Source organism: Neoarius graeffei, chromosome 27 (genome assembly GCF_027579695.1).
Source record: "Neoarius graeffei isolate fNeoGra1 chromosome 27, fNeoGra1.pri, whole genome shotgun sequence".
In the NCBI taxonomy this organism is placed as follows: Eukaryota; Metazoa; Chordata; class Actinopteri; order Siluriformes; family Ariidae; genus Neoarius; species Neoarius graeffei.
In genome coordinates, this window is record NC_083595.1 from 51,263,160 (window position 1) to 51,279,297 (window position 16,138).

Here is a 16,138-nt window from a genome sequence, read left to right on the forward strand (position 1 = left end):
CTGGCGAAGCTGTCTGAGTTTTGCGGTGAACCAGGGTTTGTTGTTATTGTATGTTCGGAAGGTCTTGGTGGGCACACACACATCCTCACAAAAACTGATGTAAGATGTCACAGTATCAGTCAGTTCATGAAGGTCTGAAGCTGCAGCCTCAAAAACACTCCAATCAGTGCAGTCAAAGCAGGCTTGTAGTTCCACTTTGGCCTCATCAGACCATCTCCTCACCGTCTTAACTACAGGCTTAGCAGATTTCAGCTTCTGCTTGTAGGATGGGATAAGATGAACCATACAGTGATCAGATAGTCCCAAGGCTGCACGGGGGACAGAGTGGTATGAGTCCTTTAAAACAGTGTAACAGTGGTCCAGAGTGTTAGAGTCCCTGGTGGGACACTTAATGTGCTGTTTATATTTTGGCAGTTCGTGGCTGAGGTTTGCTCTGTTAAAGTCCCCCAAAACAATGAGCAAAGAGTCCGGGTGTTTTTTCTCCACATTGTTTATCTGGTCAGCCAGGTGTTGTAACGCCTCATTAATACACGCCTGAGGGGGGATGTAGACTCCAACCAGAATAAACGAGGAAAACTCTCGCGGAGCATAAAACGGTTTGCAGTTTATGAATAATGACTCCAGATGAGGACTGCATGATTTATTTAGAACTGTGACATCAGTACACCAACCTTTGTTAATGTAAAAGCAGATTCCGCCTCCCCTCGTTTTCCTCGTGAGCTCCGTTTCGCGGTCCGCTCAGTGAAGGTGAAATCTAGGCAGATGGAGAGAAGAGTCCGGGATGTGCTCACCGAGCCAGGTTTCGGTGAAGCACAAGGCAGCAGATCTGTTAAAATCTGTGTTGCTGCTCCCCCGACAAGTAACGCTGAAAAAATTTCCGGATTGATGAAAGCCGATGAAAGAACTTTACTGGTGGTTAATCCAATATTTATGAGTTCTTTTCTAGAGTATGTGACAAGCGAAGAAACGCAAGAAACACAACAAATACACAAAAATGTAGAAAGTACGAGAGAGCTAAGTACCGAGGCAACCGTCCGCGGCGCCATCTTGGAAGAGCTCTCACATTATGAAAGATACATTATGATCGAGAATCCGATCATAATGGGTCACTGAAGACGCTTTCAAAATGATGGCTGTGCATTTCAGCTGTCCACTTTATGATCAGATAACTCAAGGCAGATGCTAATACCAGGTTTGGACAGAGCTGTTTTTACATATTTACAAAATAGTCAAACCAGGATGGTATGCTGGAACAAGAAGTCTCGTATGGGTTTCCTCCGGTTATTACCTTGCCCGGGACGGAGTCCACCAGGGGGCGAGGTGTTGTTTTCAGTGGGGTTTCTTTGTTTTTTAGTTAGCAACGTTACGAGAAAACGGCTGGACCAATCTTCCTGAAACTTTCAGGATTGATGGGCATTGGTCTCAAATAGAACCTCCAACATTTTGAGGGTCATCTGGTCAAGGTCACCAAAAAGGTAAAAATCTTTTTTTCACAATATCTTCCTTCATATTCATCATATTTACTTCAAACCAAATCCAAAAGGTTCATCTTTCAACTCTGCTTCCATACATATGCTACATGATAGGGCATCTCTCATAGTTTTCTTAGGGGTTGGGGGTCAAATGTCAGGGGTCCAGGTTACGGGTTTTCAGAGGCTCATAACTGGGTAACGGTTCAAGATAGAGAGATACATAATATTAGGCTACATATAGGAAGTCATGTATGGGCTTTCATTTGGCACCTTGACCTTGAGTGACCCTAAAAGGTCATACGCAGGGTCATGGATTTTCAAAGGCTCATAACTGTGAAATGGTTCAAGATAGACAGATGCTTTATATTATTGACCTAGAAAGTCATATATGGGCTCTCATTTGGCACCATGACCTTTGACCATGAGTGACCTTGAAAGGTCAAACTCAAGGTCATGGGTTTTTAGAGGCTTATAACTTTTACAGTGGTTAATGATATACAGATGTTTACCATTATCAACATCTAAGAAGTCCCATATGGGCTTTCAGTTGCCAGCATGACCTTTAATGACTTTGAAATGTCAAACTCAAGGTCATGGATTTTCAGAGGACTATAACCTGACAGTTGATGATTGAGAAATATTACCATTATCAACATATAGGTAGTCCCATATGGGCTTTCATTTAGCACCATAAATGTTGACCTTGAGTGAGCTTGAAATGTCAAACTGAAGGTCACGGATTCACCTCATAAGGTGAATAGGCCAGACTGCCGGGCGAGGTTTGTTTTGCCTGGCAACACTTGTATTATATATGGTCCAGTCCCACAGAAGAGCTACTGTTGCACAAAATGCTGAAAAAGTTAACGCGGACACCTTTCTTTTTTAGTCACCATGAACTTTTTCAGCAGTTTGTGCTACAGTAGTTCTTCTGTGGGACTGGACCATATGAGCTCGCCTGTGTGCCCCATGCGAATCAGTGAGCCTTCGATACCCATGACCCTGTCACTGGTTCACCGGGTGTCCTTCCTTGGACCACTTTTGGTAGGTACTAACCAGTGCATACCGGGAACACACCGCAAGATGTGCCATTTTGGAGATGCTCAGACCCAGTCATCTTGCCATCACAATTTGATCCTTGTCAAAGTCACTCAGATCCTTACGCTTGCCCATTTTTCCTGCGTCCAACACATCAACTTCAAGAACTGACTGTTCTCTTGCTGCCTAATACTAATATATCCCACCCCTCGACAGGTGCCACTGTAATGAGATAATCAATGTTCTTCACTTCACCTGTCAGTGATCAAGTGGTTTCAAACACATGTTCAGTAGTGACCTGTTCATTCACACAATCAGCTAAATTAGGGGTCGCCACAGTGGATCATTCTTCATGATTTATGACCCGCATAATTGATTTGGCGTAGATTGTTACACCAGATGCCCTTCCTGACCCGACCCTGCCCGCTCTATCCGGGCTTGGGACTGGCACTAAGTACTGTACGCATGGGCTTGTGTAACCCCAGCGGCTGGGTATTTTTACCCAATCTGCATGTCTTTGAACAGGACCCAATTACACAACATACAAGTTATTTTACATGTCTTTTCTTACCTTATCTTTAAATAAGCATTTATTTTTTCACACTGGGGGCAAAAAAAAAAAGCACAAAACACTTTGTCATGATACTTTACAAAATGTTTATTAGTCACATAAAATAAGTCAGTGACCACTTTCAATGCAAAAAGGAAGAGAAAAAAAACTTTCTAAAACATCAGAGCAACATTATGAAGCAAGTCTGACTGATGTACAGGGTTTAACACAACAAAGGGGTCAAGATAATGTGTATTAGATCACAGAATAATAGCCACAGTTCTGGCTATATTGATTAAAGAAAGAAACTTCATACATACATTTTATTATTATGATAAAGTGAGAAAATCATATTAAACAAGCTTTGAAAAAATTTACAGAAAATAGTAAGCAAATAATTTCCCGCTTGTTATATTAAAACACTGGGATGATATTTTTTTTAATTTAAGATTTTAAGCTTGGGTTTTAAAAACTCAATACTATTTTGGGGTCTTTTTTTTTTTTTTTAAATAATTATCTTAAAGAAGAAATTAGTGCAACAGTAATAATGAACCTTGAAAGCTTTGTCCAATTTAAGGCGCTGGATTTCCAGATTCAATTCCCTGTCCATGACCGAAAGATACATTCCCTAAACATTCATTCATCCATCCATCCATTATCTATCCCGTTTATCCGTCAGGGTCGCGAGGGAAGCTTTGGGTGAGAGGCGGGGTTCACCCTGGGCAGGTCGCCAATCTATTACAGGCCTTACAGATTATAAACAAATACAAAACTAAAATACATACGTACACATGCAGTTATCTTTTTGTACACGAGGACTGATTCCTCAGGCAGGTTACACATTTGCTGGCTTCTGATAAATAAGTTTAACAGTTTACTAACCACAACAACAATAACTACAGCAAGAACATTAAACAGTGCCTGCGATTCCTCACATACAGGTTTGATATTTACAACCACACTTAAAACCAGTGGATTACTTTAACAGTCTTCTGCACGGCTACACCTTTTTTATTTTTTTAAAACAAATTATACCATTAGTATGTTTTTTTTTTTACACATTCTTTTAGTAAAAGTTTCAGTGCTACATGACAGATTGCATGTTACAAATTACAAAAAAACAAACACGTTTTGAACATTTTCAAATTATGATTTTAAAAAAGGGTATAAAATTCCAAATAAAAAAAAAAAATCTCAAATTCCAGAGCTTTTCTTTGGCATGGAGGGACAGTAAGGCTGAGATGGATTACGGAGACCTTATCACAAGTTGACACTGTGTTTCTGCATCAGGTACAAGAGAACTAGCTACATGCTGTATACCAATTACACAATCTTATGTATCGTGTATAAAAAACATTTATTACTTGAGCCAGATAATTTTTTAGCTATGACGTGCTCAAATTCCAGTGTTCTCAGCTTATCCAATGACATAGTAATACTCATCCTGTTATTTAATATGATATTTAATCTCTAACAGTGCAAGGATAGTAATTGAACAAAAGTCACAAATTGCAAAGTTTAAAAATATTCAGTACAACAGTGCACTTCTTACAATGACAAATCAATCTGATTGATTGAAAATTTTTCTTATGCAAAACACTGAAGATGTAAAAAGGTCACATAAAAAAATGCAAAATTTATGCATTCAATTATAAAAAAGGGAAAAAATTAACTGCCACTAAACCAAAAAAGTGGCAGATCAACCGATTTTTAAAAAAATGCACAGATAATAAAATCTATATCCTGATCAGATCCTGAATTAAATATCTTCTTGACATTTTCTTACTCGAGATCTAAATTTGCATTTGCGACTCAAAAGGGCTGGACTCTATATCAATCAGGAATCACTGTAATTACAGTAGTAGTTTTAAAGGTTTCTGAAAAATACAGTGACCGCACACAGAAAATAGACAACAGTCATGTTCATCATGCTCCGGCGATGTCTGGATTGAAGCATTAAGAATATGCCCTTCATTTTTCTTTTTTTAAACAACTATCTTTCGTGCCTTAAAAAAAAGAAAAGAAAAGGCAGCTTGGAGTTTGTGGGACACAAACGGTGACTGTTAGTGCAAATATTCAGGCCTTTTAATGATTGTTGTTCAAACAATATGGATTATTTGCATCAATTATTGAATTTAATCCCTCAGCTAGAACTTGGGGAAACCCTGAGATAAAGAAATAAAGGAAAATTGAAAGTAAGACACATGAATTCAAAGAAATAATTCACTTACAATTAGGAGCAAGCCAATTATTATTATTATTATTATTATAAAACTGATACTATCCATCTTTGGACTTTAAAAGCCATTCAAATTTTCCACTGTATAACATTTACGTGCCAATTGCTATATTTTATATATTACACACACTCACCAGCCACTTTATTAGGAACACCCATCCACCTGCTGTTTTCTGCAGTTCTCTGAATCAGCCGATACCTTGCCAGCAGCACGATGCATAAAATCATGCAGATATAAATCAAGCGCTTCAGTTAATGATGTTCACAATGTTCAAACATCAGAACGGGAAAAATTGTGATCTCAAAGTGTGACTTTCTTTCACTGTGGTATGGGTGTTGGTTTGAGCCAGACGGACTGGTTTGAGTATTTCAGAAACTGCTGATCTCCTGGGGGTTTCACACACACACAAGTCTCTAGAGTTTACATAGAATGGTGTAAAAAACAAAAAACGTTGAGTGAGTAACTGAGTGAGTGACAGTTCTGTGGGTGGAAACAAACGCCTTGTTGATAAGAGAGGTCAGAGGAAAATGGCCAGATTGGTTTGAGGTTTTTTGCCAGGAAAGATATAGTAACTCATATAAATCACTCTTTACAACTGTGATGAGCAGAAAAGCATCTCAGCATGCAACAGCAGAACACCACATTGGGCTTCACTCCTGCAGCCAAGAACAGGAATCAACAAGAAGTTCCTATTAAAGTGGCCGGTGAGTGTATGTCACAGGTTCTAACCCTGGTCCTGGAAAACCCACTGTGCCGCATAGTTTAGTTCTTTCCCCGATCCTAACACACCTGAATTAATTAATCAACTAATTAACAGCCCTCACAGCTCCAGGGTCCTCGGTTCGATCCTCAGTTACTGTGTTTGTGAAGGATATAGTAACTCATAGCAACTCTTTACAACCGTGACAGACAGAAAAGCATCTCAGCATGCAACAGCCGAAGCCCACACTGGGTTCCACTCCTGCAGCCAAGAACAAGTTCCTATTAAAGTGGCCACTGAGTGTATATATGAAAACTTCATAATATATAAAAGACAGCAGGTATAATCTTCCCATTTCTTATATTCTCCCCCTTTAAGGGAATACATTTATTCATTACAGTTCTGTTATTAATTTGTGCACCTGGAAGCACCTATTTGACATTTGCAAAGCTGAAAAAAAAAAAAGACTAAATGAATCACAGTATATAAGACAGCTCGAAGTCTTAATAAAAGTTTGTGTTAAACATAAAAAAAAGAAAAAAAAAACCTTTTATTTACACAAAGATACCTTGCCTGCAAGGTGTGCAGAAATATCCCTTGTTTTTGGTAAACTGTAAAATTATCCATTTATAATTTCACAGAATTTCTTGGAAGCAATACAAACCATTTTCTTTGAGACACTCGAACCCTGGTTAATTTTAAGTTCTCTTTCCAGTATTTGAACATGTGTGGAGAGAAATTCAACATTACAGTACCACAATTTGAACAGACGTGCAGAGAACAATTTGGGGGAAAAAAGAACCAGTATTCGAAGAAAGAAAAAAAAAAAAGGGATCATTTCTGTTCAACCCAGGAACTGAGCCCAGCAATTCATTGCAACAGTGCTTTGTGTATAAATAAAGCTTCCTGTAAAACAGAGATACAAACCATTACTCATCGAAACAATTCAAGCTACTAATTAACCCAACATTTCCACAGTTGCCTGGTCCTTGTTCTCCAACCAGTCAAAGCCAGCAGAATTCACAGTCTCATTGCAAATCTGTTGGAAAATCGGGTCATTCTTTAGTTCCTCCAGTGTTGGTTCTTCATACTGCACTTGCTGCTGACTTGATGCTGGATCAAAGAGAAGGTTTGCATCTAAAGAGTTTAAATCATTCATGCTACTGGAGAGTTCAGAGGTCAGTTGCATATCACCAGGAAACTCTGAACCTCCAGAGCCAAGTTCGATTGCCTGGCCTGGAAGCTGTGAGACAGTGTTCAAGCTGTCTTCATCTAACAGGTCTTTATCAGTGGTGTTGAAAAGGAAAGACTGCTGGTGCTGATCGTGCTGAAGGTCTTGCTGTGGTGGAACCACTAAGGTCTGATTTTGCTGCCTGTTCTCTTCTGAGACCGACTGCCCTTGGGCCTCCCTTGCCGAGAAGCTTATTTGCTCCCCTCCATTGTTCTTCATGAAGTAAGCAGGCTTTGTAAATTTGTAAGCTGACGAGCCAGGCGAAACCATAGCCTGGTGATTGGCACTGGCTGGGAAACCAGGAGCAGAGGTCGTTTCCAGGATTTGTGAGAGGTTCATGCGAGCAGTGTAACTGGATGGAATATTGTTCATGCCAAGTCCACGTACCACATTGTCTCCATCACCATCCATCTTGTTAAGCAGGACGTTGGTAATGTTTTTAGTATTGCTTGTCTGCCCACCAGCTTGCATGGGTAAAACTTCTGTCTGCATCATCACATTAAGTGGTACAGACTGACTCCTCTGCACCATGCTGCTGACACTAGTATTCCCTTGACTATTAGCAAAGATATTCAGCACTTCTGGTGCCACTGGTGAATTAAAAGGAGAGACCACATAACGGCGGACATTGGGGTTTGGGGTTCCACTCAGGTTGCGCTGCCTGACTGCTGGACTGACACTGCGGCAGCGGAAAGATCCAGAGGAGGAAGTGTTGGTTTTGTTATCAAGTGGGGCTGGAACAGCAAATCCCTCCTGTTTATTAAGATTTGCCATGCTAGCCACCTGCTGCTGGACTGGTGAAATGGATGTCAAGCGACTTATGTGCATGTCATGGTGCCTGACTGGTGATGGATATGTCTGGCCAGGAATGGCAAAAGCATGAGGTTTCCTGAATTGGTTATCCACCAGATTCTGATAGTTAGGCAGAATGCTAATTCCACTGTTGGAATTACTACTACTGCTATTGTAGTTATTATTCATCCAGTCCAGCTTTGCTTTATCTGGGTGGGTGGCCATTGGTCTTTGCATGGGCTTGACTGGACTAGACGAGATAGTGCTGCCATCATGGTAACTTGTGATGCTGGAATTGATAGGAGTGAAGGCAAATGGGTTCCTACACTCAACAGGACTGGGTGGAACACCACTACTGCAGTTTGAGTGGGGTGTTCCAATTGGGGTTTGACAGCTGCTTCCCAGTGCACTGTCTACAGGGGTGGTAGGGGCAAAATGTGAGCAGGGGCTCTCACGGGTCAGTCCCTGCCCCATTCCTATCATCTCTGCGCCATGGGTGGGGGTGTGGACAGGCGTGCTGCTAGTGTTAGCCAAATTGTAGCAAGAAGTGCTGGCCTGGTGACTGGATATCATATTGTTTTGCAAAGCAGCCTGTTGACTTTGCAGTGCCATGTCCTCACAGCCATCAAAGTTTTGCATGGAACTGTTCATCTTCATCTGCTCCTCCATTTGAACTAGTTCCTCTACGATACTGTCCTGAGTCATGTCATCATCGTTAAATGGGAAGCAACCCACATGGGGCTGAGATGAGACATGGTCTAACATATCAGTAGTCACCTGCATCCGCTGGCCTGTGGCAGTAGGTCGAGTCATCATAGGAGTCTCCATAACAGAACTAGACATTTGCTTGTTTTTTACTGTCCCCTGTTGAAAATAAATTTGTTGCTGATTGCCATCTTGCTGCTCATTATTCCAAAGCACAGCATTCAGTTCACATACTGCAGAGGAGCTGGACTGCTCCAAGCCTACCTGAACTGCTTGGGTATTATTGTTTGCATGTTGCTGTACCAACATCTGACCTGGGGCACCAACAGTGCGAGTAACTAATGGCTTGCTGTTCATATTGGATGAAGACCCTTCCCACTGTCCTTGGGACACACTTCGTGGTCTGTTAAAGGTCTGAAAGCTTGCATTCCCGACCTGACAATCCTGGCAAGGGGCACTCACAGCTGTGGTACCAGTAGTGATATTTTTTACGTTCGACGAGGAACCTTCCCACTGTTCCTGCAAGATGTTATGGGAACTGCCAACAGTCTGGAAGCCAGGATTTCCAACTGAACTATCAGAGGATGCAAGGATATGAGTAGAAGCACTGGACGCAAGCTTCACCATAACCTTTCCAGCAGCTGAAGAAAGTTCACTTTCTGGTTCAACAGGAGTGTCTGACCTGGAAACATTCTTCACTGCAATTTTCATCGCCAATTTAGGTTCTTCACTGCCCTCAGAAATGTAAATTTTTTTGACAGGTGTCAGACTTGAATCTGGATGTAAGCCTTGTCTTTTGCGAGGACTTGGAGATGCCAACTCGGGATCCTTGGGTGGTGTCATAAATGTGCTACTACTTCTTGTTGGAGCACTACCGGCACTCTGATTGGCCATGTCCTGATACAAAGTGCTTTCAGTGGGATTGTTATTGCTGCCAGAAGCCAAATTGCTTTCATTAGGGAGCATCTGACCATTAAATTTGTTCCCTGATTGCCTGTCCAATTCTGCAGACATTTTGGCTAGAGATGTAGGCACACTTGCAGCTCTGGGTTTGAGTGCTCCTTCTAATTGCGTACCCCCACCAGTTGTCCCACCCTGAGCTTCTCTTGCTTGCCCTACAGCATCAACAATATCCAATTTGATGTTGACTGCTGGTGTTGGGGTTGTTTGTCCTGGCTTTGACAGTGTCGATGGAATTGCAGCAATGGAGCCACTACGGACACGTGTAACAGGTTGGAGGTCATCACTACGGCTGGTGATTCCAGCAGAGGCAGGCCTAGCTGTGGTGGCAGCAGTGCTGGTGGTGCTGTTGCTGGGCCCCAGAGATATCGCTGTCATTTTTACAATGTTCACTGAGCTCTCCTTGGGTGTTGGTATGACAGTTTTGATGGAACTTTTGGTGATAAGGAGCGCAGGAGGTGAACGTAGCGTGATTGTGCTAGTTGTAGCCGGTTTAGGCAGGATCTGGGCATAGCGATGGCGAGTGAGACGATCACCAACAGGACTTGCAGTGACGTTCTGAGGGGTTTTTGGACATCGGTTCACAGGCTGCACTGATTGGGTGACCACCTGAAAATTGACAGGGAGCACCTTGCTTTCTGCAGTTGCCATAGGTACTGGGCTTGGTGACATCAACTGTCTGCTTCTTTGAACCTGAACAACAAGAGAGTGAACCTAAGACCCATAATATGACTTTGTACAGTTGGGTCCATATGTATTTGGACAGTGACAATTTTTATAATTTTGCCTCTGTAGATCACCACATTGGATTTGAAATAAGCAATCAAGATGTGACTGAAGTGTTGACTTTCAGCTTTAATTCAAGGGTTTTAACAAAAAAAATTAACGTTTAGGAATTACAGCCTTTTATTTCCATTTTCACAGGCTCAAAGGTAATTCAGCAATTGACTCACAGTTTCATAACCAGGTGTGGCCCGTTTCCTCATTATTTCATGGCAAATTAAGGAGATAGAAGATGTGGAGTTGAATCCATCCCTGTATCCGAAATCGCTCCCTACTCACTATATTGTGGGCTATATATAGAGTTCGCCATTTTGTCGTGCTGTCCGAATGTATAGTGAGAATTATTACACCCTATATAGTGCACTTAAAGTATCCCACAATGCATCATAAAAAGTAGTGTGGATGGTCACTAACCAAGCAATATATACCATCATGCCTTGCGGTCACGCTGAAAGAAAAAAAAAAAGTGTGTTGGGGTGAATGGACAGAGGAAGAAAGACATTATAAACGGACATTCAAGTACAATTAAAAATAGTAAGAGAATAAAAAAATAAGCTAAAATAGAATAAGACAGATAACATACAAGAATAAAAGTTACAGTGCAGAGTGAGGAATTAATCAAAAGCCTCAGCTTTGATTTAATAAAAGGTAGTGGCAAAGAAGAAAAAGTATTCAACCTTGATTTAAAAGAACTGAAAGATGCAGCAGACACAAAGTACTTTGTATTGATTAATGTGGGAAATACGCTCAGTATAATATGGATTCATCACAAAAATACATGCGTGTATTTATTATTTTGAAAATCCACCAGCTGACTGATCTGGCACGTTTTAATTGTGCGACAGTAATGACGTAAATAATTGCATAGCGGAGTAGTGTCCGAAAAAGGTTTTTATTTTTTTCATTTTACCAATGAGCTCACTATATAGTCCTCTATATAGCAATTCCCCATATAGTGAGTAGCGAGTAGTGAATGAGTGAGCGATTTCAGACACAGGACATGTGTTGAATTTGCATTTGGCAGCTGTTCATGGGAACTCTCAACATGGGGTCAAAAGATGAAGGAGTGAGGTGCAAGTGAAAGAGGCCATCATTAGGATGAAAAAACAAGAGAGACCTATGACAGACAGAGCAGAAACTTTAGGAGTGGCCAACTTAACAATTTGGTACATTCTTAAAAAAAAGGAATGCACTGGCGAGCTCAGCAACACCAAAAGGCCTGGACTATCACGGAAGACAAATACAGTTGATAAAGTGATCACAGAATTCTTTCCTTGGTGAAGAAAAAACACTTCGCATCAAGTCAAGGACACTCAAGGAGTGTCTCAAGTTCTTGAAGTCTACAACCAAGAGACACCTTCAATAATGTGGGTTAATGAGGGTTTACCATCCATCCATGCATCCATCCATTATCCATAACCGCTTATCCTGTACAGGGTCGCAGGCAAGCTGGAGTCTATCCCAGCTGACTCTGAGCGAGAGGCGGGGTACACCCTGGACAAGTCGGTCAGGTCATCACAGGATTAACACAGAGATAAACAACCATTCGCACTCACATTCACACCTACGGTCAATTTAGAGCCACCAATTAGCCTAACCTGCATGTCTTTGGACTGTGGGGGAAACCAGAGGAAACCCACGCAGACACAGGGAGAACATGCAAACTCCACACAGAAAGGCGCCCATCAGCCACTGGGCTCGAACCCAGAACCTTCTTGCTGTGAGGTGACGGTGCTAACCACTACACCACCATGCCGCCCACTGAGGGTTTACCTCAAGAAACCAACCACTGGTAATACTCAAGAACAGAAAGGCCACATTAGACTTTGCTAGAAAGCATCTAAAAAGGTCAGCACAGTTCTGGAACAAGATTCTTTGGACAGAGGAAACCAAGATTAACTTGTACCAGAATAATGGGAAGAGATGATTATGGAGATGGAAAGGAAGGGCTCACGATCACATCATCTGTCAAACATGGTGGACGTGGGCATGGGATGCCAGTGGAACTGGGTCACTGGTGTTTATTGATAATGTCAAGTCAAGTTTGTTTGTGTAGCGCTTTTAACAATAGACATAGTCCCAAAGCAGCTTTACAGAATTTGAATGACCCAATTTTATGCCTAATCTATCCCCAATGATGAAGCCTGTGGCAACAGTGGCAAGGAAAAACTCCCCCAGATGACACGAGGAAGAAACCTCGAGAGGAACCAGACCCAAAAGGGAACCCATCCCCACCTGGACAACAACAGACAACATGATCATAACATTTAACAGTTTCAACATGAAGTCAGTTTCATTGATGTTATAACTCTCCTCATTAACGGAAACTCAAGCGCAAAACTGTCTATGACAACCGCAGTCCCAAAGCTAGCAAGCCAACCGTAGTCCTCAGCCACAAAAGCATTACTGCAAGTGTCCAGAGTGTCTTCCAAGTGTGACTACTGATCAAAGTAGCAGGATGAATTCTGAAGTGTACACAGCTATACTTTCTGCTCAGACTCCGTCAAAGGCTACAAAACTCATGGGACGGCACTTCACAGTCCAGATGGATAATGATCCAAAACATACCACGAAAGCAATCCAAAAGCTTCTTCAGGCAAAGAAATATAAATGTTCTTAAATGGTCAAGTCAGGCACTTGACCTCAACCCAACTGAGCATACTTTTCACTTACTGAAGACAAAACTGAAGGCAGAAAGACCCACAAACAAGCAACACCTGAAGGCGGCTGTAGTAAAGGCCAAGCAAAGCATCTCAAGGGAGGAAACCCAGCATCTGGTGATGACCATGGGTTCCAGACTTCAGGCAATCATTGACTGCAAAGGATTTGCATCCAAGTATTAAAAGTAGTCCTGACATTTAAACTTGTCAGTTTCTCCGACTACTTTTGAGCCTGTATAAATGGAGGGACAATGTAAAAATGGCTGTAATTCCTAAACATTTCAATCACATCTTAATTGCTCCATTTCAAATCCGTGGTGGTGGTGGTGGCAGCGTACAAAGGCAACATTTACGAAAACTGTGTCTCTGTCCAAATACTTACGGGCCTGACTAAGTTTAAGCATCTGATTTCCTGTACGAATTGAAATAGTTACCGTAACTGGGCTAGGAACTGCAGCTACCACAATACCGATGGTGGGCTGCGGTGAAAGTAGGGCAGGGCTTCGACATGGGATTCCTGTGCTTGGACAAGGAGTAGTGACCCCTTCCACCCTCCTACCCTGACCTTCAGGAGAAAGCGGGGAGTGAAGTTTCTGTTCTTGCTGCTTCTTCTGAATCTTCCTCTGGAGCTGCTGCTTGGCGTCAATGGAAGGGGATGTCAGTGTTTTGACCTGAGGCTGGAATGAGTGGGCATCAGTTGTGGGCATGAACGCAGATGACTGAACAGACATTGGGGCCCCTGAGGACATCAAGAGAAATAACTTACATTAATAAACAAGAAACTTCAGGCTTAATATTTATTAAAATCATATAATAGTGGAGATCACCATTGACAACTACAGTATTAGTGACAACTGTCCTGCAAATTATGGTGTTTCCCCTGCTCTAATACAACCACTTCAACTCAACCTGGCTGAACAAATCAAGTGTGCTGGGATCAGGGAAAATGTGCAGAACAGAGGGTTCCTCAGGACTAAGGTTGGGAACACTGTCACAAAGCAGTTCTTTAAAAAAAAATTAAATAAAAAAATAATAAATCTGAATGTACACTATATGGCCAAAAGTATGTGGATACCTGACCACGACACCTACAGTATATGTGGGCCCAACCCAAACTGTTGCTTGCACAAGATTGTCTGGAAAGTCTGTGTATGCTTTAGTATTATGATTTCCCTTCACTGGAACTCAGGGGCCCAAACCCGTTCCAGCATGACAATGCCCCTGAGCACAAAATGAGGTCCATAAAGACATTGTTTACCACAGTTGGAGTGGAAGAACTCTAGTGGGCTGCATAGAGCCCTGACCTTAAGCCCACTGAACACCTTTGGGTTGAACTGGAATGCCGAAATCAGTACTCAACTTCACTAATGTACTTGTGGACCAACACCTACAGAAAATCTGGTGGAAAGCCTTTCCAGAAAAGTGGAGAGTGTTGTAGCAGCAAAGGAGCACCAACTCCATATTAATGCCATGCCTTTGGAAGAGGATGTTCAAAAAGCACACATGGGTGTCATGGTCAGGTGTCCACATACTTTTGACCATAGTGTACACCTAGATTCCTAATAAACAGGCCAGAGGTGACGGTGGAAAGGAAAAGCCTTGAAAAGAACCGGACTTAAATAAGAACCCAACTTCTTTGTTCTAGGTGTTACAATTTAGTTTTCTATTTATAGGCCTAATTGATTGGTCACTTACGAGGGTACTTCAAAAGGTTCTCGGCCTCACCTGGAAACAAGGGGTCTAACTCCTGTTTTGGGGCATAACTGCGTGCTATAAAGCCTTCCATCACTGATCACAAAAACTCAAATGAAAGAAGTAATCAAAGAAAAAAAGGAGAGGAAAGAAAGCTTCAAGCTGGCGTGCTGTTGCTCCAGGATAGTGCACCTGTCCACACAGCACAGGGGGCGGGGCAGAAGCAGCCAAATACGGCTTTGAACTGTTGCCCTATCCACCTTACTCACCCGACCTGGCACCATCTGGCTTCTGTCTGTTCCCCAAACTCAAATCTCACTTGCATGGTCACCATTTTCAGAGTGATGATGACATCATCCATGGTGTTGAGGAGGATCTGAATGCTCAAGATGTGACCTTCTTCCACAAAGGGATAATGAAGCTTGAACATCGGTGGACCAAGTGCATTGAAGTTAAAGGAGACTATGTTGAAAACTAACAAGAACAATCTTTGTCCTGTGACGTTTTCTGGATGAGGCCGAGAACTTTTTGAAGTACTCTCGTAAATGTGTTTAAGGTTACGCCCATTCTAAAGCTCAAAAACGTCTCTATCTTTTGACACAGGAGACCTGGTTTGGGTTCTGTTGGTGGAACGTTCACACTTTGCACATGTGAGGAATTAAAATTGTAATTGTTCCAATAAATTAATCAAGTGGTACATATTTGAATGGTTGGAATCTGTGATGATCTATGACTAGAATTTTTATTTGTTTTTCATGAACACCAAACCCTTCTATCTAATGAGAAAGTGGGATTTGCCTGCTCTTCCTCCTAAAATAATCTGAAAAATCAGCCTCCAAATCCTAGAGTTTGTAATCAAGGTTAATTTAAATGTCAGTATCAAAGTCAAAGTCCCTCCTGTGCCAGGGTCTGGTCTTCCCAGGCAGTCTCCTGTCCTAGTACTAACCAGGCCTTTAAGGCGCATTGGGCATTTCTATTGACTACTTTCACACACCCATAATGCTTTGCGCCTTGGGGGATAACCAGATGCTATATTTGTTTACTAAGTCATATAAACTCAGTTATTTCTTCAAATTCACACGGGGAAAAACAACTTTTCCTGATTTAAAGTTTTATAGAATACCTAAAGAGGCTAAGCGTCAAAGTGCGGTTAGACAGACTTCGCCGTCAAAATAAGTGGCGGAGTAAAGTCTGATGATCTAAGTCACGAAGCCTACAACCCCTCTGTCTTTACGTTTGATCATAAAAAGTGTGAAAACTGGAAAACAAGGACAAGTCAAAGAACTGAAAAGGACAACTTTATTGAAGGATCAAATCC

The 16,138-nt window shown here is 41.9% G+C and overlaps 1 protein-coding gene across 1 annotated transcript in view; it reads right to left on the reverse strand.

Annotated features, from left to right (window-relative positions):
* Window positions 1-3,198: 3,198 nt before the first annotated feature.
* Window positions 3,199-16,138, reverse strand: part of rfx7a (regulatory factor X7a) — a 56,933-nt gene continuing 43,993 nt past the window's right edge. Inside the window, exons 8-9 of the mRNA XM_060911747.1 lie at window positions 13,563-13,867; window positions 3,199-10,378 (exon numbers count right to left, since the gene is read on the reverse strand). Coding sequence (XP_060767730.1) covers window positions 6,956-10,378; window positions 13,563-13,867 — 3,728 coding nt within the window. The 3' untranslated portion in view covers window positions 3,199-6,955. The remainder of the gene's footprint in view (window positions 10,379-13,562; window positions 13,868-16,138) is intronic.